The sequence below is a fragment of the Muscardinus avellanarius genome (genome assembly GCF_963383645.1).
Source record: "Muscardinus avellanarius genome assembly, chromosome: 2".
Classification (NCBI taxonomy): domain Eukaryota; kingdom Metazoa; phylum Chordata; class Mammalia; order Rodentia; family Gliridae; genus Muscardinus; species Muscardinus avellanarius.
This window is the reverse complement of record NC_137787.1, coordinates 147,630,342-147,652,596: the sequence shown is the minus strand read 5'-3', so window position 1 is coordinate 147,652,596 and position 22,255 is coordinate 147,630,342. Positions and strand designations below refer to the sequence as shown.

General features: G+C 36.6%; 1 protein-coding gene across 1 annotated transcript in view; it reads left to right on the top strand.

The window, feature by feature from the left end:
- The window catches only part of DNAJC15 (DnaJ heat shock protein family (Hsp40) member C15), a gene marked incomplete at both ends in the record, with an annotated part of 59,309 nt that extends 37,288 nt beyond the window's left edge, over positions 1 to 22,021 (top strand). Inside the window, 3 exons of the mRNA XM_080719944.1 lie at positions 2,133 to 2,209; positions 10,638 to 10,708; positions 21,951 to 22,021. Coding sequence (XP_080576070.1) covers positions 2,133 to 2,209; positions 10,638 to 10,708; positions 21,951 to 22,021 — 219 coding nt within the window. The remainder of the gene's footprint in view (positions 1 to 2,132; positions 2,210 to 10,637; positions 10,709 to 21,950) is intronic.
- Positions 22,022 to 22,255: the final 234 nt, after the last annotated feature.

The following is a 22,255-nucleotide window of genomic DNA, read 5'->3' as shown; positions in this document are numbered from 1 at the left end:
ACATATTCTTTCTATGTATGTTTAGGAAGATAAAGTTTGTCCAGGTTAGTTAGTATATGTACTTAACCATTTTGATTCCTTTCCTCCTTCAATACCTGTGTCAGGGGTGGAAGGATATTTTTGTTTTCATACTGTATTGTAAATTACTTGACCCTTGGAATAGTTACTGTATCATGTTCTTCATAGTAAGTGTATCATATTCTCCAGTTACTTGAAACTTGGAATAGTAAGTGTGTCATATTCTTCCGTGTACTGGTAGGCAGATAGATTCAGAGCTATGTGATGCAGAACAGGCCTTAGCCTATCTCACTTGAAAAGCGCATGGTACCCATAGTTACCAAAGTCCTTGTTGAATGAATGAATTGCTAGGAATTGTTATCAAAGTAAGAATTTAAGAAGCTGTTCAAAAAGAATACTTTTTATAAATGGCCAGGTCAGTCTCCATAGGGCTCAGTTTTTAAGCTCCACTCATTTTCTTGCTTTCTCTTATTCTTCCTTTTTAAAACTGCGTAAGTATCATATATTCATTGAAAATTTAGAAAAAAGAAGAAAATTATTCATAATCCCACCATCCCAAAATAACATTTTTATGTAAACATTTTGGTATATAATGCTTTTGGATTTTATTTTATGCAATCAGCCCTCTGTATCTGAGGAGTCCAAATCTGTGGATTTAGTCAACCACAGATCAAAAATATTGGGTGAAAATTTATCTGTGCTGACTATATACAGACTTTTTAAATCTTGTAGTTATTTCCAAAACTATAGTGTTACAAAGCATCTACATTGTATTAGATACTATACTTTATCTAGAGATGATTTAAAATATGCGGGAGGCGGGTTTGGTGGTACACACTTGCAGTCCCTGTACTTGACTGAAACAAGAGGATTGCAGGTTCACCACCAGCCTCAGCAACTTGTGATGACACTAGCTGAGAAGGAAGACCTTCGATCCTCCTGTCTCAGTCTCCCAAGTGCTGGGATTACGAGCGTGCACCGCTGCACCTGGCTTAACCTCATTTTAATCATACTCTCACCCTCATCCTCTGTTACAGTCTTTGATGTCCTCCATGCTAATTCCAGGAGTCAATTCTCAGCTTTTTCTTTATCTATTAGAAACATTTAGCAGCATTCTAAACCCTTTTTTTTTTTTTTTTTTTTTTTTTTTGCAGAACTGGGGATTGAACTCAGGAGAGTTCTACCTCTGAGTTATACCCCAACTCTATTTTTTATTTTGAAACAGAGTTTCATTAAGTTACTGAGAGCCTCACTAAGTATCCCAGGCTGGCCATGAACCTACAATCCTCCTGTCCCAGCCTCACTGTCTTCTACACCATGCAAAATTCTTCTTTTTGTCATCTCCCCTGTTCAATCTGTCAAGCAGATGTTAGTTCTGCTTTCAGAGTACACCCAGATTCTGCCTACTTTTCACCACCTGCTCTACCACTTTGGTCCATACTACGTCATCTCTTGCCTGCTTTACTGACATGTTCCTTCAGCCTGCTCTTGCCAGCTTCCACCCCTCTTCTCTCTGTTGTCCATACAGCAATTAGAGTAATTCTTTCAGAATAAAGGCAGGCTGTGTTACTCCAGGGCTATGGCTCTTCCTTCCACTTAATTTCAAGTCCTGTCTTTCATTGCCTCTAGGTCCTTTCACAGTCATTCCCCGTTACTTCTCCAATCCTCCTCCCCTCCTAGGTGGCACTCCTTCAGCTCCATTGACCACTCAGGCCTTTTTCTTGGCCTGGCTTGGCTTGCTTGTCTGCTGTCATGATTTGCTCTCCTCCTTTGTCAGACAAAAAAAAAAATATGTCTGCCACCTTACTGTAAATGCCTCGCTCGAGGTGTCCACTGAAGAGTACGACAGAGCTCTACGAGAATTGAGGTGTTTTATTTCTGCCTATCTTTTGCTCCAGTTATATTCATATATTTTAAAGTAAAAAAAAATTTCTAGTGTTCATCCCCGTTAAGAGTTTCTTGCAAAGGACATTGTTTGTTGCTTTTTTTCCTCCACAATTTCAAGTTTGTTTCTAGTGAACTTCATCACTCTGGCTGCAGCTATGTTAAAGGATTGAGGTCATGCCACTTCATGCATGGAACTAATTATTTCTTGCTCTTTCTTTCCTGCGCAGAGCCTTTCATCTTACTATAAAGGAGGATTTGAACAGAAAATGAGTAGGCGAGAAGCCAGTCTCATTTTAGGTGTAAGGTAGGTGTGCTGCGTAAGTGTTTTTGTTTTGTGGCTAAGCTTATCTTGAAGGGAGAGTTACAATAAAGTTATATTTAAAATTACAAGTAGAAGGCAGAGGAGAAGAAATCAAATTTTCAACTTTTTTTGTGTGTGTGGTACTAGAGGTTGAACCTAGGGGCAGTCTACCTCTGAGCTACATTCCCATCCTTTTTTTTTTTTAACTGAGGATTGAACCCAGGGTATTCTACCTTCAAGCTGTACACCCAGCCCTACTTATTTTTTATTTTGAAATAGGATCTCACTAAATTGCTGAGGCTGTGATCCTCCTATCTCAGCCTTCCAAGTATTGAGATTACAGACATGAGCCAACATGCCTGGCAAATTTTTACATTTTAAACGTAATGTAAGCTGGGCGTGGTGGCGCACATTTGTAATCCCAGCATTTGAGAGACTGAGACAGGAGGAGCCTGTTTCGCAGCCAGGCTCAGCTACTTAATGAGGCCCTCTGCAACTTAGTGAGACCCTGTTTCAATATAAAGAATAAAAAATAGGTCTGGGGGTGTCAGTCAGAGGTAGAATGCACCTGGGTTCCATCCCCAGTACCACACACACACACAAAAAAGAAAAAATATAATGTAAAATGTAGCCTGTAATCTCAGAAATTTGGTAGGCTGAGGCATGAGCATTGTAGGTTCATGACCCACACTGGCAACTCAGCAAGACGTAATCTCAAATTTTTTTCTTTCTTTCTTTTTTTCTTAATTGGCACTGGAGATGTAACGCAGAGGCATTCTGCATCCAAGCTACATCCCCAGCCCAATTGTATTTCTTATTTGGAAACAGGGTCTCAGCAAGTTGCTGAAAGCCTTGCTAAGTTGCTGAGGCTGTTTTGAACCTGTGATTCTCTTGTCTCAGCCTACCAAGTACTGAGATTACAAGTGTGTGCTACCACACCCAGCTTTCAAAATTGAAAAAATAAAAGGGCTAAAGATGTTGTTCAGTTGTAAAGCTCCTCTGTGTGCAATCCCCACCCAGTACTACAAAATAAATAAATAAAATAAAATTTTAGTTCTAAGAGAGAATTCCTCTCCCCCTAAAAAAATCAGCTAAGATTGTGATGCTCTTTGTTTTTAAACAATTACCTATTATATTTTAATATTAAAGTTTCAAACCAATAAAAATATCCTCATTACAACACTGAATTCTCTTTGGACTCACGTTTACAATTTGATGGTATCATATTTTTAATTATAATGTGGGTTCCTTTACACGGTTCTTTTGTGCTTCTGCAGTTTGACATTTAACATTTTATTGTACTTTTTTACCTTAGTATCCATTTTTTGTCTAATTTTGGACAGTATAGGAGAAAATTAATGATTGCTGTGTGATTATCATTTAAAACTTGTTAATACTATTTTTTTCTGACCAGAGATTTATGAGCAGCTTTATTGATTTGTTTCCGTGGATTTCTTTAGAGCCCACTCTGAAGTTTTTGTTGGATTTTATTATAGAATGGCATCTACAACATATCTTCTGGTTATTTAGTCATTGTGATTAGGCAGGACAGATATTTAAAGTCTTAGATTGAAAAAAAATTTATCCTATTACAGATCAGTGTGTGTGTGTGTGTGTGTGTGCGCGCGCGCGTGCGCGCGCTGGGGATTGAATGCAGGGACATACCACCTTTGAGCTACACATTTAGCCTCATTTTATTTTTTATTTTGAAACAGGATCTAAGTTGCTGTGGGCCTTACTGAGTTGCTCTGATTATCCTTGAACCTACCCTGGCTGATCAGTACAACTTTTTCTTTTCTTTTTCTTTTTTTCTATTTTTTTCTTTCTTTCTTTTCTTTTCTTAGGGTACTGGGGATGGAACTCAGGGGCATTCTACCTCCGAGCTACACCCCGAGGCCTATTTTTTATTCTTTATTGCGAAGGGCCTCAGTTGAGGCTGTCCACAAACTGTGATCCTCCAGTCTCAGCCTTCCAATGCTGGGATTAAAAAATGCGCCACTCCTGGCCTGGCTTCAATACACCTCTTTTGTGTGTGTGTGTGTGTGTGTGGTACTGGGGTTCCTGGAAACCCTTCTACTTCCGGGCTACACTCCCAGACCCATTTTTTTATATTTTTATTTGGAAACAGGGTCTCTTAAGCCACCAACGCTGGCTTTGAACCTGCGTGATCCTCCTGTCTCCGCCTCCCAAGCGTGGGGATTACAAGGGTGCACCACCACACCCAGCTCAATACAACTTTTAAGTCAGAATATAGGCTGAGTGTGGTGGTGCACCCTTGCAATCCCAGTACTTGGGAGGATGAGACAGGAGGATCGCAGGTTCACAGCCAGCCTCAGTTACTTAGTGAGGCCCTTCAAAACTTAGACCTTGTTTCAAAAGTAAAGAACAAAATATAGGCCTAGGGGTGTAGCTTGGAGGTAGAATGCCCCTGGGCTCAATCCCTGGTACTTCCAAAAAAAAAAAAAAAAGGCCAAAATATTTTACTTCCTTTTTATGACCTAGGAAAAAACGGGATGTGTGCTTGGTGCTTTATTTAAGTCAGACAGAATTTTTCCTTATCAGAGAATTTAAAAAATAGGGGATAATATGGGTGTATTCATTTCGAGTCACCCCCCCATCCATGCCATTTTGGCATGGGGCTTTATTTCTATTTTCTATATTTCTATCTTCCTAATAAACTTCTTTAAATCTTCAAAAAATAAAAATAGGGGATAATATCAAACATGGGAGCCAGATTAGAAAGTTAGCTATATCCTAAACTATTCCTTGCTTAATAATATTCAGAATATCAGTTATTTTGTCTTTAATTCATGGTTTCTCATGGCATCCCATTGATAGTCTCAAAATGTGATTATGAAACGTTATAAATCTAAACATAAAGGTTTTTAAGGATAGTTGATTTAATGCTATCCAAGGCATCTCTGTTGTTGGGACAGATGATAAGACTTGATTATATTGTTGAGTTCATTTAAGATATGTGTTTATACATTTTTATCCCATTGAACTGAAAACCATACAGAATGTACAAGGGAAGCCTATTAATAAAGAGCAGAGTCTCTGGTGTCAAGTAGATCTTGGTGTTAATTTTACCAGTTCTACCATTTATTAAATTATGACTTCAGCTTCATCATCTGTGAAGTAGAGCTAATATTAGATTATTATTGCATAGAGTTGCTGTGAAGATTAGATCACATCATGCAATTCTTAACACAATATGCTGCACTTAGTAACTAGTCTATAAATGTCAACTTAGCAAAACAGCCCCTTATTCAGATTCTGCCAGTTGGACAATCTTGGTCCATTGGTCAAGCTAGTTTCAGCTTTTTATACCTCATTTTGGAATTGTAATTAATAATACTTTGTTAAAATGAGAATGATATAGTGATACTGTTTTATAAAAGTGCCTCCCAATTAAAAGGTGCTGAATAAATGTTAGCTTTTCTCTATCATAAATGCGGAATCTAAATATCTGTACTTAACACATTAAATGAAAAGGTGAAACATGCCTGATTTCCTCTAGCTCTTTCTTCTATCAGGCAGTGTTGATTATAACTTCAGGTCACATCTTCAAGATGTGACTGCATTGCTGTGCTTCTGTTTTCTCTGGTCATTGGTTCTAAACTATGTGGTAGAGTAGATAGAGTAGGTAGAGGCAAAATGGAGTTGATCCTGTTGATACTCCTTTAAAGAAAAACACAGTGAGCCGGGCTTGGTGGTACACTGTGACAAGACAAGAGGACCATGGGTTCGTGGCCAGCCCCAGCCTCAGCAACTTAGTGAGCCCCTCCACAACTTAGTGAGCCCTTGTCAAAATAAAGAATAAAAAAGTAGGGCTGGGGGGATAGCTCGGAGATAGAATCCCTCTGGGTTCAACCTCTACTACCATAAGAAAAAAAAAGAAGAAGAAAAGTACTGTGTACCACTGAAAGATTCTTCACATTCTTCCCATTATATTTAGTGGTGAATCTTTCATAAGATGTATATTTGAGTCTCTGTTTTCCTTTGCAAAAAAAAAAAATAGTTTTCTGGACTACACTCATGTCTATAACAAAAAGCCTAAAGTTTACTGGGCTGCCCAGGAAAATTGTTATTATATTTGATATTACCTGAAATGGTACACAGATGTGATCTCCAAACTTTCTAAAAATGTCTGTGGAACCCTTTAAACTAAATGTTACTCAAAAAAAAAAAAAAAAAAAAAACAATATTGGAGAGGTGGGGGAGACGAAACTAGAACTGCTGCATTTGCTACTGGGTTGGGAAACACCCTCAGCTCCACACTCTCCCACTGTCAGCCGGTGTATTCCAGGGAGCAGTTTGAAATCCCCTAGTCTAGGTAACATAACACTGAGAATTACATTTCAGTTTCACAGTGAAGTTGTATACCAGAGCTATATCACAGCTATGTTTAATTTTTATGCTATGTTTAAAAACTAAGATTCTCCCATCTTTAATCTTTATAGCAAAAAACGTATTGAAATGTAGTAAAGTCCTAGAGACTTAAGATAGCAATAATAAAAAGGGAATAAACTCTGCAGGCAAATGGAAATAATTCCCTCTTCCTCAAAGCTTGCTACAAAGAATGATAATTCTTATCTTAAAGGCAGAATATTTGGAATGGCCTTACTTGTGCACATGAATTTTCCATCCTTGTGTTTTTACTTGAATTTAGTTTGGTAGTTTAATTGAGATGGCAGATCTCAATGTATATATAATTCATGGAAAGTTTTATTTTGGTATGTGGCACTGGGAGTTGAACCCCAGGCCTTTTGCATGCTAGGCAAACACTACCACTGAGCTATCCCCCAGCCCATCTCCAGCCCTTTTTATTTTTTTACTTTGAGACAGTGTCACTAATTGCACAGGCTGGCCTCAAACTTGTGATTCTCCTGCTTTAGCCTCCCATGTAGCTGGGAATGTAGTCATGTGCCACCATGCCCAGCCTCATGGAGTTTTAAGTACATAGCTATATGTACTGTTTTTACAGGCAGTGTAAACTGATTTTCAAGGATAATTTTGACTGAAGTGATTTTTCAGAATTTGTGTATGTGCTCAATTAAAACTTAATATCCAGAGTAAGAAGCAACATTCCATGTAGTGTCAACAAAAATGCACAGTGGAGATTTGGGTTTTACTGAATTTGTATCTTTATTATCTATGATTAGCTTTATGAAATAAGGTTTCTAATGCTCTTTTTTTTTTTTTTTTTTTTTTTTTGCGGGCCCGGGGATGGAACCCAGGGGCATTCGACCTCCAAGCTACACCCCCTGCTGTATTTTTTTATTCTTTATTTTGAAATAGGGTCTCACTAAGTTGCAGAGGGTCTCACTAAGTAGCTGAGGTTTCCCGTGAACTGCAATCCTCCTGTCTCAGCCTCCCCAATGCTGGGATTACAAATGTGCACCACCACGCCCGGCTCTCTAATGCTTAACTTCAAAATTTTTATAATTAATAGTCTTTTATAATGTTAATATTTATTAATATAGAAACTTTGTTCTTTTAAGAACTTTACCTTTTTACATCTTCTTTGGAGAGTGGTGTAAAATACGTTAATAATTACCCATTGTGTTGGGTTCAATCCTAGATACTACTTTAAGCTATAAGTCATAGCTCTTCCCTTAATTAATTTAGAATTAACCTAAGGAGACAAGTTAAATATATACTGAACTAAAAAATCAACTAATAAATGAAAGAAGTATTGGAGAATACAAAAAAAAATGATAAATATAGATTAGTTACAGGAAACTATACTGGAATTTTATAGAGTAATATGTTTTTCATTTCCACATGGGCAATTATATAGTATAGTGTTTAGATCTCTTCTATAACACCTGTTAGTTACTTCCTCAAAATTCTGTAGTCTTTGTAATAAAGCAGTATCTGATTATCTACCTGGGAGGTACCAACAAACCAAAATGAATTTGAAGTGAATGATCCCCCAAAAGACTTCTGTAAGTAGCCAAAAGGACTTTATAAAGTGTTTATATGAAAAGACTTACTCATTTTAGGCATGGGAGAATATGATAGTACATTTAAACATATTTAGGGGCCAGTTATTTATCTATAGAAGGTTAGAGGTAGCAAGTAATTGCTAAAAACTGCTAGAGAATCAAGGAAAACTAGCAGAATCAAGGATTGTCAACTGATAACAAGAAGAGGGCACTGCCCAAAACAGAAGCTGTTACACAGAAGTTCTAGGTCCTTTAGAAGAAGGCAAGCCAACACCTCAGACCTTGAACCTTTAGCCTTGAGCCTTTACATTTAATTGACACTCATGATAATGCTTCTGAGTCATTCAAGAAATGTTAAACTGGATTACTTACACCCCATTTCTAAAAGCATGAATATATATTTCACTAATATAGCTACTGTTGGGTCACTCACCGAATGCTGGGTCCTGCTGATCTTTCCATTTGTATTCTCTAATTCTTCTTTCATCTGTGAGGTAAATTTTATTATGTGAATTTTACTTGTGAGAAATTGTAGTTCAGTTTAGGTAAGCAAGACATACTTCATGGCAAATGAGTGGCTGGAATTAGGATTGTGAATTTATATGGGGTAGCTCTAAAAGTACATGCTTTTAGCCACTACAATATGATTCATCCATACAAATCAGATTATTTTGAGCTTCACAACTACCACCCTGTACTGTAAGTCAACTATTATTATCCTGTTTGAGGTCCAGAAAAGTTAAGTAGCTTAAATAAGATAGTGTAACTATTAAGTAGCTATAATAGGATTTTGTTGTTTGTATTCATTTTTTCATGCCTAGAAAATGTACTAATGAAAAATATTTTCAATACTGGATAAATTAGCTTTTACCAAGACATTTTTAGGTTTATCTGACTTTCTGCTTTAACTTTTGTGTACAGAATAGGCTCCAGCAGCCTAGCTTTCCCCATAAGTTTCTCATAAAGTTAAATGAATAATGAAATATAAGTGGTTTTGAGATCCTCTGTTGGAAGATAATGAGACCTACCTAGTACAGAGCACGTGCTGCCTGCCAGGCGCTGTTCTAGCACTCTGTAGGCATGGATTCCTTTAGTTCTTAAATCTGCTCTATCAGGAATTTTTTGTTACTAGCCTTATTTGTGTGATGAAACTGAACACAAAAAGATTAAAAACTTGACCAAGGTTTCCCATTTATAGGTAGCAATACTGGGATTAAATCCAGCTCTCTGGAATCCAGATGTCTGCCTTCTCGTAAAATAACATGGAAGCCTAAGTTTTGAAACTTATAACTGTCCTAACATAATATATTTTGCTGGTTTGTTTGGTAGTACTGGAGATTGAATCCAGGGACATTCTACCCCTGTAGCCCTTTTTTTATTTTTTATTTTTTTATTTTTTATTTTTTTTATTTTTACTTTTTTTGCAGGTCTGGGGATGGAACCAGGGGCATTTGACCTCCGAGCCACATCCCCTGCCCTATTTTTTTATTCTTTATTTTGAAACAGGGTCTCACTAAGTTGCAGAGGGCCTCACTAAGTAGCTGAGGCTGTCTTGTGAACCACGAGCCTCCAGTTTCAGCCTCCCGAATGCTGTGATTACAAGTGTGCACCACTATGCCCGGCTCTTTTTTTATTTTTTAATGTGTGTGTGTTTATATACTTTATAGGTGCATTGTAATTATATATCCTAGTGAGGTTCCAAGTTATACAAACATATGGGCACAGGTCTTTGTGTGTGTGTGTGTGTGTGTTACTAGGGATACAACCCAGGGGCATTCTACCTCTGAGCTACACCCTTCTTTATTTTGAAACAGGGACTCTCTGAGTTGCAAAGTGCCTCACCAAGTAGTAGCTGAGGCTGTCCTTGAACCTGGATCCTCCTCTTTCAGCCTCCCAAATCCTGGGATTACAAACTATGTTTCCTATCAGATCTCCTCTGCTACCTACTCTTCCCCACACATAATAGTGAGACTGGTAGTGATACTTTTGTATATGGATATAGTGTAATGTGAATTGTTTCTTTCACTAATTCTTCCTTTTGTTTCCAATTTTCTCTCTAGCTTCTACTTTTGAGAGAAAACATTGAGACTTGATTTTCTGAGGCTGAAACAGGGTCTCTACTACTAAGTTGGCTGAGGGTCTTTTCAGGTTGCTGAGGCTGTCCTAGAACTTGCAACCCTCCTGTCTTAGCCTCCCAAATACTAGGATTATAGGCCTTTGCTACCACCCCTGGTTTGTGTTTTTACTTTTAAACTGAGAACAAGGACTAAGATTACAAAGAACTGAAGAAAAGCACATAGAATGTTTAATCAATTACTTATTTTGGTTAGTGAAATTAAGTGGCGAGCTGTAATTTTGTATTTGTCCACAAGATGGTGAAATTCTCATTAGTTTTTAATTTCTTCAAACTCATATAAATCACTAATTTATCATCTGCATTTGGCGCTATTTATTATAAGCAACTTGATTTCTTTTTACAGCCCATCTGCTGGCAAAGCCAAGATTAGAATGGCTCATAGGAGAATCATGATTTTGAACCATCCAGATAAAGGTTGGTAGAATTTGCATTTTTCATAATATATGGGTCATAATATGCTGTGGATTTCTTTCAATTTACTTAAACTCATTACAAATAACGTAGTTGACTTGGAAATTGATGTGCTCCATTGTACTGAGAGCTTCCTGATAAGTAAGTGGGCCTTCTAAGTTGTAGATCAATGACTCCCAGAATACTGGGTTCATATTAGCTTTCAGGACCCTCTTAATTGCCTTTTACACATAGGTACTTGAACCTGGATGATGCTCCTACCATTTTGAAAAATAAAGAAAACATAGTTGTGGACTCTGGTGGAATAAACTGATTTGGGTGTCATGGATTGTATTCTTTTATCTTTAAGCATAAAAGCACAAGATTGGGAGTGTTTCCCTACATCTTTGAATGTAATATATTATAGATGATTCTGAGTTTTTGTATTTTATCCTGAAAGGCTCTGAGGCTGAGCCATTTGTTTTTAACCGTCCAGGTTTTTAATGTAAATTTATCTTACAGAAAGACAATTATTATAACTTTAACTACACTACAGCTGCTTGGTAGAGAAAGCCCATATGTTCATTACTGTTTCTGCTTTAAAATAACAGATGGTAGAAAGTTGCACTGTATTTCAGAAGTCAAAGGGGGGAAAGCAGTGAAGAGTTCCTTGGATTATTTACAGACTTTCAGATTTGTGATTATTTAGAAAAAAATTAAAAGCAAATTTTGGATTCCTCTTCATCCTGACACCAAAACAAAGCATTCGTTTTCTGCTTTCTAAACTTAATTACTATAAAAATTATCACTGAACATCATCTCTGTTGGTTTTTGCACTTGCTGTTCTTTAGTGTGAATAAACAAGAGAATAAACTTTGAAAAGTGGGTTTGCTTAAATTTTTTAAACAGCTTCTCCAGTTACTGAAAGATCCACTCTTCTCATTTACTTTGCATTGTGTAATTTCCGAGTAATTGATAAAGGAAAGAGTTTAAGTGCGTCCTTGAAGCCCTCTGTCTCTTCAGCATCCTCTGTCCCATCCAGGTCAAGTGAATGCCCTTGGCTCCAGTTGATTGCAGTAGGATCCAGCACTCTGTCTTTCAGATGATTGACAAGTTGATTGTGCCTGCTAGCAAGGAAGCAAGTTCTAAAATGTATCTAAGAGAATATGTATCTTTAGACATCATGCATAAAAAAGCTTGTATATCTTCCCAGTTAGTGGTGTTTAAAGGCTTCCTTGTTTTATTCTGAGATTGTATATTTTTCAGAGATGGGGCTGTTGACTCTAGTTTGCTTATTAGTTTCTTCGCATCTGGCCTCCTGTGGGCAGCTGGGTGGGGGAATAGACCTGCAAGCAGGAGGCCAGCACTTTTCTCTGAGTTTTGCCTTCCAGTTAGCATATGGCCTTGAATGTTCAGAGCCTCTCCAAATGCCATTGTTGTCATCTATAAAATAAAGAGACTTATTTTTTAAAGTTCTTTTAGTTACATAATTTAATGTAATAATCTTTTATGCCTACTCGGTTAATGAAGAACTTGTATCTTCTGTTTCTACTCACATTTCTAACTTAAGGGTGACATTCTTAACCTTTTCATAGTATTGTATACTCTAAGAATGTGTTGACAGTGTTGATATTTTATCCATGTAATTGCTTATTCATCCAAAGTTTAAAATATTGGAGTTTTGGAGAACTCACGGATTTTCTAAAACTCATTCATACTCACAGGGATCCTGTTTTAGTGGAAGTACAGTGGATTAAGGAGTATTAAAACCTACTGTGTATGAGAGAGTTGGAATGATAGCTTGTAAATCTGAAAATTATCTCAGAAGATTTGTTTTATTTCATACGGGAAGTAGATAACATTTCAGACAAAAAGATCTCACTGCCCTTGGATACAGAAATCCCCGGAGTATTGAGAATGGGCAAATCTTAATGTCGTGCCCCTTCTAAAGTAATTCTTAACTACATTTGTTTTGGTTGTGTCACTGTTGGGTATTAAAAGTTGCAAATACTTAAAAGTTCTACCCAGTGACTATAAAATGCATGAAATATTCCCCCACCTCTTCCCTAAGTAACTTCTCTGTTGGTTTTGCTTCCAGCTGGTAGAATAAATTTTTAACTTCAAATGTGTGATCAACTATAATTTGTTACACATTTCATTATCAGGTTGTGCAATGAAATTGACACCAGAAAATTAAGTGTGGGAAAGGGCTGAAAATAAAATTTTTGTAACTAGTTTTAAATGAGCATTCAGATGTGTTTTGGTCAAAAGTAAATTTTATTATTCCAATTTAATAAGATAAAGGATAAATGCAGTAAAGTGTCAAGTCCTTAATCGAATTATTTTATGATAATATATTTTAAATTGTTGCTTTTCTTACATTGGTGTAGAAAGAGGAGAAAGAGGTTACATGTTATAAAATCAGTAGATAATTTTTGTGTGTGTGTGGTACTGGGGGTGAAACCCAGGGGCTTTTCTACCTCCAGGTTATACTCCCAGACCTATTTTATATTTTAATTGGAAACAGGATCTCACTAAGTTGCTGAGAGCCTCACTGAGTAGCTGAGTCTGGCTTCGAACCTGTACGATTCTCCTGTCTCAGCTTCCCAAGTACTGGGATTACAAGCATGTGCCACCACGCCCGACTTTAAAATCAGTAGATATTAATACCCTATGCACATAGAGGAGGAAAGACTAGGTAAATTTTGAAAAAAGGTACTTCATTACAGTTTGAGAGACACTGATCTCATTAGTGCTGCCTCCTTCCTTAATAATTTAGTGAAGGGCTTCCTGGTTTGCAAGGCTACCCACACCACTGGGAGCAGCTCTGCCTACTCAAAACCTCTGCTCTGCTCTGCTCTCTCTCTGTATATATATTATACATACATAAAATACATTATATATGTATATGTATATCTATACATATGTATATTTACTTACATATGCATATATATATATTTATTTATACACACACACACACACACACACACACACACACACACACACACACATATATTTGCTATACTGGGGATAGAGCCCAGGAGCTTTCTATCTCTGAGCTACACCCCCAGCCCTATTTTTTTATTCTTTATTTTGAAAATGGGAACTCACTAAGTTGCAGAGGGCCTCACTAAGTATCTGAGGCTGGCCACAACCCTGTGATCCTCCTGTCTCGGCATCCCAAGTACTGGGATTACAAGCTTGCACCACCAGGCCAACTCTCTTCTTTATATTTAGATGAAACCTTCCTGCCTGTGGTGGAGAGCTTCTCAGTGTTGTTGATGTTATTGTTTTTGTTTTTGTTGTTATTGTTTTCAGTATTGGGGATGGAACCCAGGAGCATTCTAACTCTGAGCTATACTCCTAGCCCTATTTTTTATTCTTTTTTATTTTTATTTTTATTTATTTTGCTGGTCTGGGGATGGAACCCAGGGGCATTCTACCTCTGAGCTACACCTCCTGCCCTATTTTTTATTCTTTATTTTGAAACTAGGTCTCACTGAGTTGCAGAGGGCCTCGCTAAGTAGCTGAGGCTATCCACAAACTGCGATCCTCCCTCCGGTCTCAGCCTCTTGAATACTGAGATTACAATCGTGCGCCACTACGCCCGGCTTATTCTTCATTTTGAAACAGGGTCTTACTAAGTAGCTGAGGCTGGTCATGAACCTGCCATCCTCCTGTCTCAGCCTCCCAAGTACTGGAATTACAAATGTACAACACTACGCCTGGCCTTGATTTTCTTTTCTGAGAAATGTACTGGACTACTTTTTTCAGAAGACTCATCTCTTCCCGCCTATTTGTTTTTATATTTTCATTAGATTTAAGGCTTTGTATTTGAGAGTTTTTCTTAAGACATCATCTTGTTTTTATCATGTACTGATTTTCTTTGATAAATGGTGAGATTATTAAAAGTGAAGAACATAGCTTATTCATGTTGATAATTTGTATAGCTCACACATAAAAACTCTTGTTTTTTGGATGACTGAATAAATAAACAAATGGAAAAAAATGAAGGCATGCAAATGTGTGGATAAAACAGAATGGGGAGTGAAAATTAATTCATTTAATGATTATGTCAGAATTTTAAAAGGCTTATTAAGTTGATATCAAACAACTTGATTAAATAAAACTGTCCTTTTAGGTTTTTTTTTTCCAAGCATTAGTTTTTTAGCATCCATTATGTGTTAGATATTGTGCTACTAAATCTCAAGACTACAACTGTGGCACAAGACAACTAGAGTTCTCTCTTCATAAAACATACATTGTAATGAAAGGGCATATAAAGACAAGAAAACCTATTTTGAGTTGACCTGCACTTAGTGATAATGGTCTGGGAGACGCCCCTTTACATAGAATGACTGGGAAGGCTTCTGCAGAAACCCACAGGATACCAAGGAGTTAACTGTGTGAAGAGTGGTAAGACAGTAAGGGGCTCCCATGTTCAAAGGCTTTGGGGAGGAAGGAAGTTAGTGTGGTTAAGGACTTAAAGAAAGACTAGTGTGAGAGCTGGGCGGGGTGGTGCCATGTTAGTGTGGTAGCTGTGGAATCTTCAGTCATACCAATTGGTTTTTAAACAATTTTAAAGTCTGTTACAATAAAATCTACTGGTCTGACATATACTTTAAAGAATTATCATCATTGTCATCGTCGTTGTTGTTAATTTACCCAAGCAGGATTTTGTAAGATCGTTCATTGGTCATTTGTAGACTATTGCTTCACTGAGCATCCAAATGTTAGGTCATCCAAATGTTAATGCATTTCATTGTGCCAATATTTCCCTTTCTTTCTTTCTTTCTTTCTTTCTTTCTTTCTTTTTTTTTTTTTTTTTTTTGGTGGTACGGGGTGGAACCCAGGGGCTTTTCTACCTCCGGGCTATACTCCCAGACCTATTTTATATTTGATTTGGAAACAGGGTCTCACTCAGTTGCTGAGAGTCTCACTAAATAGCTGAGGCTGGCTTCGAACCTGTGCGATCCTCCTGTCTCAGCCTCCCAAGTGCGGGCATTACAAGTGTGCGCCACCACGCCCAGCCCAATATTTCTCAAGATATAATCCCCAGACTAGCAGCATCCCCTGAGAACGTGTTAGATTGGCATACTCTTGGGCTCACCAGACTCACTAAATCAGAAATTCTGGGGTTGGGATTCAGCAGTCTGTATTTTCCCAAACCCTCTAGGAGATCCTCAGGGACACAGTGTTTGGGAACCACTGCTCCAGGGGTCTGACTGAGGTCCTCGAGGTCACTGGGGTAGGTTCTGTCCTCCGTTTGCTGGCTTAGTTTTTTGAAACTTCCACCAACTTGGCTTTTCTTGTCAGAGGTTTCCCACTTCTTTCAGAAACAATCTCCTTTGATTCTGAGCCTTCTTCTTTGTGCAAGTTCAGAGTTTGCTTCATATTTAGAGGGAAAACTCAGCCACAAGTCAGGCTCCATTTTCTTTATGCTTATGCCAGTACCACACTGCATTAATTTGTGTAACTTCACAGAAAGTTTCTTTCTGATAGTATAAACCTTCAAAGTTTCTGTTAAAGTTTTTTAGCTATGTTTGGCCCTTTGCATTTTAACATAAATTAAGAATTGTCAGTTTGCATATATACACATAAACACAGCATACATATTCATACACATGTCTGGGATTTGGGTTGAAATTACTATGAATGTGTAGATGGGGGGAATCACACCTTTACAATATTGAATTTTCCAACCCATGAAGAAGATACATCCTTCCTTTTATTTAAGTTGTCTTTATTTCAACAAGGATTTATAGCTTTCTAGGTCAAAATCACATACATAATTTATATCCTAGGTACCAGCTTTTAAGTGTTATTATAAGTTGTGTTGTTGTAAAATTTGTCATTAAGCTGGGCTTGGTGGTGCACACTTGTAATCCCAGTACTTGGGAGTCTAAGACAGGAGGATTTCAGGTTCACAGTCAGCCTCAGCAACATGTGAGGCCCTCTGCAACTCTGTGAGACCTTGTTTCAAATATAAAGAATAAAATAGGGCTGGAAGTATAGCTTGGAGGTAGAATGTCTCTGGGTTCAATCTCCAGTACTATTATTTATACTATTGTTATTATCAATATTAAATATGATTTAATGCTATTTATACTATTGCTAAGTCATAGTTATATTGGTTTTTTATATATTATATCTAACAACTTGTTAAATTTATTTATACATTTTGTGATTTTTGTCTTTAGATTATTTTGGATTTTTTACATTATGTCATTTATGACCAATGACAATTTATTTCCAATTCTTATTTCTTTTGTATTAAGGTTGGGAGAGGGAACACTTATTACAATAGCTTGAACCTCTAATTAGTGTTAAAGCCCTGATGGTATCTTTTTCTTGTTGCTGATTTCAGAGCCATAGTATTCAACATTTTGCTATTAATGATGATATGTGTTAATTTTTATATCTTTTATCAAATCGGTTTCCTTGTGTTCTTAGATTACTGAAGGTATTTTTATAAGTATATTTTCAGTTATTGAGATGATATACTTATCTTCATTGTGTTTATGTGATTAATTACATTGATTAATATCTTAATTTTAAAACTAGTATTTTATTTTTGATAGAAGCTTAACTTGGTCATGATATTTAATATGATTTAATAAGAGCATTTTGTTTTATATCTATGATAATGAAAGATATGGGCCTGTACTTTCCTTTCTTATGCTATCTTCATTAGGGCTTGTTATTAAGGATATGCTGGCCACATTAAAAAATATATAAAATCTGTTTTTATTTTTCTTATCTTTTGAAAAATTCACTGATAAAATCCTGGCTAGGAATTTCATTTGTGGGAAGGTTTTTAATTACATATAAGTTTCTCAAATAGATGCAATGCTTTTAATTTTCTATTTTTCCTGTGTTTGTTTTGATGGGTTGTGTTTTTCTAGAATTTATCTCTCATCTACAATTTCAGCTTTGACATAAAGTTGAGTTGATTCTTTTTCTTTTAAGAAAGTAATCTTTGAGCTGGGAGTGGTGGCGCGCACTTGAAATCCCAGCATTCAGGAGGTTAAGACAGGAGCATGGTTCACGGCCAGCTTCGGCCAGCTTCAGCTACTTAGTGAGGCCCTTTGCAACTCAGTGAGACCCTGTTTCAAAATAGGGTATAGCTCAGAGGTAGAATGCCCCTGGGTTCCATCCCCAGTGCTACCAAAAAAAAAACAAAAAACTAATCTTTGACTTTATAGATTTTTTTGTTGCAAATTCCTTTTGTGGTATCTTCCTTGATAAATGAGTTATTTACAAGTATATTAAATTTATTGCCAAACATCCTGATACCTTAAATGTGTTATTGATTCTAGAATAATTTTACAATAGTCAGTTAACATAGTCTTTATAAGTACTGCTGAAACTCTCTATGGTGGAAGGCTTTTTTTTTTCTCCTCGATTTTTAGTGGACTGACATCTTTTGTAAAACATAATACAATGAGCTGGGTCTGGTGACACCCGCCTCAAATCCTAGTACTTGCGAGGCTGAGACAGGAGGATAGGTTTGAGGCCAGAGCACACTAATTTAGTGAGACCCTGTTTCAAAATAAAAGGAGCTGGGCTGTATCTCAAAGGTAGAATACTCGTAGGTTCAATCCCTTCTAATACCCAAACACACACAGAAATACAATAAAAATAAATTCATTATACAATTTATATAGTATATATGACCTAGGACACCAAGTTACATTATTAGATTCTATAAAAATATTCTACTATATCAAGAAGTTATAATATTTTCCTTTTGTGATACTAGGAATTGCACCCAGAGTCATTCTAACTTGGAGCTATACCCCCAGACCGATTTTATTTCTTATTTGGAAACAGATTCCTACTAGGTTGATGAGAGTCTTCGTACTTGCTGAGGCTGTCCTCGAACCTTCAATCCTCCTGTTCAGTACAGGTGTGCACCACCATGCCCTGCTAAGGAAGCTATAATATTGTTTAAACACTTAGTTTCTAAATCTACCTGGTTTTAGTCCAGTAGCAGTTGTAGAGTACATTAGTCCATGGAATTCACTCCAAGTAGCCCTGTTCACTGTCGTTCTAATCTTTGAAGTTCATCAAGACTTGTTGTCTAGCTCAAGCACATAGTCAATTTTAGAAAGTGTTCCGTTTGCAATTTAAAAGAAAGTTTCTTCTGTACTTTATTTACATTAGAATGTTTTTCTATTATTAAAAAATAATTTATTATAACCAACATCATTTGCTGGTGTTTATGAATCAACTATTTGAAATAATTTATATAAAATAAGGCACATTCATTTAAATTCTCAGTTTGATGAGTTTTGACAAATGCTAACACCCATGTAGTCACCGACATAGTCAAGTCCTTTTCCATGAATTCCAAGGTTCGCTAGTGCTTTTTCCCATAGCCAGTCCCTCCACTGCTTGGGTTATCACATTCTGCTCTCTACCACTGGAGGTTAGACATGCTTTTCTAAAATCTCATTTAAGTGGAATTGTATAAGTTTAATGTGTGATTTCTTTGAGGAAAAAGCATTGCAGAATGTTGGGTTCACACAGTATATTCCCTTATCTCCAAGATACCCTCAAGACCTGCTTAACTTGGCAGCTTTTCAGTGTTTTCATTTTGATGTTTGTATTTTATTCAGCTCTTTAAGTTGGTGTCAGTAGAAGGATTAATTAGTCTTAAACATGCTAGTTTATCATAGCCAGAAGTAGAAGAATTTTAGCAATATTTAGAAGTATAAAGGTGCAGAGATATCAAGGGTGTAGGTGAGTGTTCCAAGTAAATGGAATCCAGGAGATCCCTCCAGAAAACTGAGAAGGACTGAAAAATTTAAGAGCATATTGATTTTCTTAAATATAGGATATGGCCAGGCATGGTGGCGCACACCTGTAATCCCAGTACTTGGGAGGCTGAGACAGGAGGATCACAGATTCAAGGGCAGCCTCAGCAAGTAGTGAGACTCTCATTAACCTGGTGAGATCCTGTTTCAAAATAAAAATAAAAATACATCAGGTTGGGGGTATAGCTTGGAGGTAGAATGCCACTAGGTTAAATCCCCAGTACCAAAGTACACGTATTTTTATATATGATATTTATCCTATTTTATGCTATCAGTCAGGTTTCAGTGCCAGAAACTAGAACAAAAGCAGGAAAGCATTTAGTACAGGTTCTAAGTTGTTTGAAGGATATGAAGGAACAAGTTCTACACTTGGCCTCGAGCATGAGTCCCCAGTTACAGAACTGCTTGTCAGGGAAGCTTCTGCCTCAAAGACACCGGCACTCACACTGTGTGAGAAGCAGCCGCGGCACCACACTCGTACCTGCTGGCAGCAGAACTAACCAGGCCCAGCAAGAAAGCCTCGCCCTCGCCGCAGTCTTCAGGGCTCTCAGAGCGCCACTCGGCAGTGGAGGCTGATCTCAGTCAACCGCACTCGAAGGGAATATAGCACTTACAGTTTTTGGTTTAGAAGTTTTTCCAAATATTAGGAGGTAGAATGGGAGTCACAGAGCCAATCTAAACTTTCTACATGCACATGAATTACAAGTCCTGTACCCTGCTAAAGGAGGTCAAGTAGGAGAGAATTCAACAGTATTCTGAATAAACAGTCATTTTCCCCCTCTAACACTGTCATCAGTGAATATATTGTTTAATAAGACATTGATTTTTTTCCAACATTAAATTAAGATACTATGGCTTGTGATTTATGTATTCAGAATGCCTGTCAATTAAAGATTATGTTTAAGATCAATTAATATTTTAACTCTTTTTGGTACTTGGGATTAAATTCAGGGGTATTCTAAACCCTAGCTCTATTTTTTTTTTTTTTTTTTTTTTGGAAACAAGGTCTTGCTAGGTTGCTGACGCTGTCCTCAAACCTACAATCTTCCTGTCTCAGCCTCCTAAGTACTGAGATTATAGGCATACACCACCGTGCTGGTTCTATTTTAATATTTGAGGATACATAAGATGCTTGGTATCTCCTTGCAACTCTAAAAGTTTAATCACTTTACCAAGATTTAAATGACCTATTCCAAGGTCAATTTCAAAGATAATGATGAAATCAACTTATTTCATAATCAAGTAGGTTATGACTTTTCTTTGTTATTCTTATCATATAATCAAGGACATTGTATTTTATAGTTCATAAGTGTTTGTCCAATTGAGATCTTACTGTGAAAATGTGATTGGTTCCCTCAAGGGCAAAAAGTTAAATTTAGCTTCCTCTAAGCATTGCCCTTTCTGATACAGACTCATGTTTATTGGTCTGTTTTTTCTGCTTTTTTTCCCCTCCATATATTAATGAAAGTCGTAACAATTTATACCTATCTAAATATGTTTTAGTTTGTTGTAAGCTACTGAGGTCTTCTGATGTTTTCAACATCTACGGGTGCTTTGCACATAAGGGGAGAATACAGAGTAAAAACAAACATAAAGAGGCTGGTGAACTATAATGTGGTTATTAGCTCAAGCATTAAACAAGGGCATTATTCAGGACTAGAAGTTAGGAGTATGGTGTTTAAATACCTTTAATGTGACAGTTTGGGGCTCATATTTTCGCATGTAGATTACACACTGTTTGTAATTTATAATGATTCTGCATTTGAAATTCACCTCCATTTTCTTCTTGCTCTGCATTAGAAAGAATTCCAAAAAAGAATTGACTCAATTTTACTTTATGACACTGTGAATCCAAGTCTGCACTCTAAATATTCTAATAGGACCAATTCAGAGAACAAGGAGGATTTTCTTTTATTTTTATTATCACACCTTTTTAGTATTAGTGCATCTTTATTAAAAGTAAATATGATTTTTAAGCAGAGTTGACTTTTTTAACATGGATTTTATTATTGTAAAATCCTAAGACTTTAAAAGATTTCTTGGATTGATTTATCTCTTTAAAGGTAATCTATATTGCGCTTTTTTTTTTAACAAAGCCATGGAAAAACAGTTATTCTGTTTACCTAACCATCCACTTAAGTTGAGAAAATTCTCTAGTCAAGTCTCTGCATGGTAGGTGTTTGACTAGTGAAAGTTTTTCAGATTATTCCTGATCATAACTCTCATTTTTCTCAGAAGTTGTTTTTGATTGTTGGATATCTACAGTACTTCACTAAATGAGTTTAACTTGTGCTGTTTGATTTTTTATAAGCATATAACATAATTTGTGAGAGTATGAATGTATGGAAAATACCAAAATTATAATTGAGTGTTTTTTCTATACTCAGGACTTTTAAAAATATTAATAATGAGGTCTTTTTAATATATTTGTTTCTTTGTCCTCTCAGGTGGATCTCCTTACTTAGCAACCAAAATCAATGAAGCAAAAGACTTGCTAGAAGCAACCACCAAACATTAATTGATGCTCAGAGGCCAAGTTGATGAAAAAGCAAAAGGAGTGGCTTAGAAATCAGAAAACCCCTGCAGATTGATGTAAAAAGTGGTCTGTTTCCCATTATTAAACTATATAACAATAAAAGAAAATAGTCTTGCATTTTATTTTCTTTTAAAGGAATGCTATAAATTCTGTAGCTAATATTTTGACTTATCATTTTCCTTAATATTCATAGGTTTAAAATTTTTGTTGTTATTA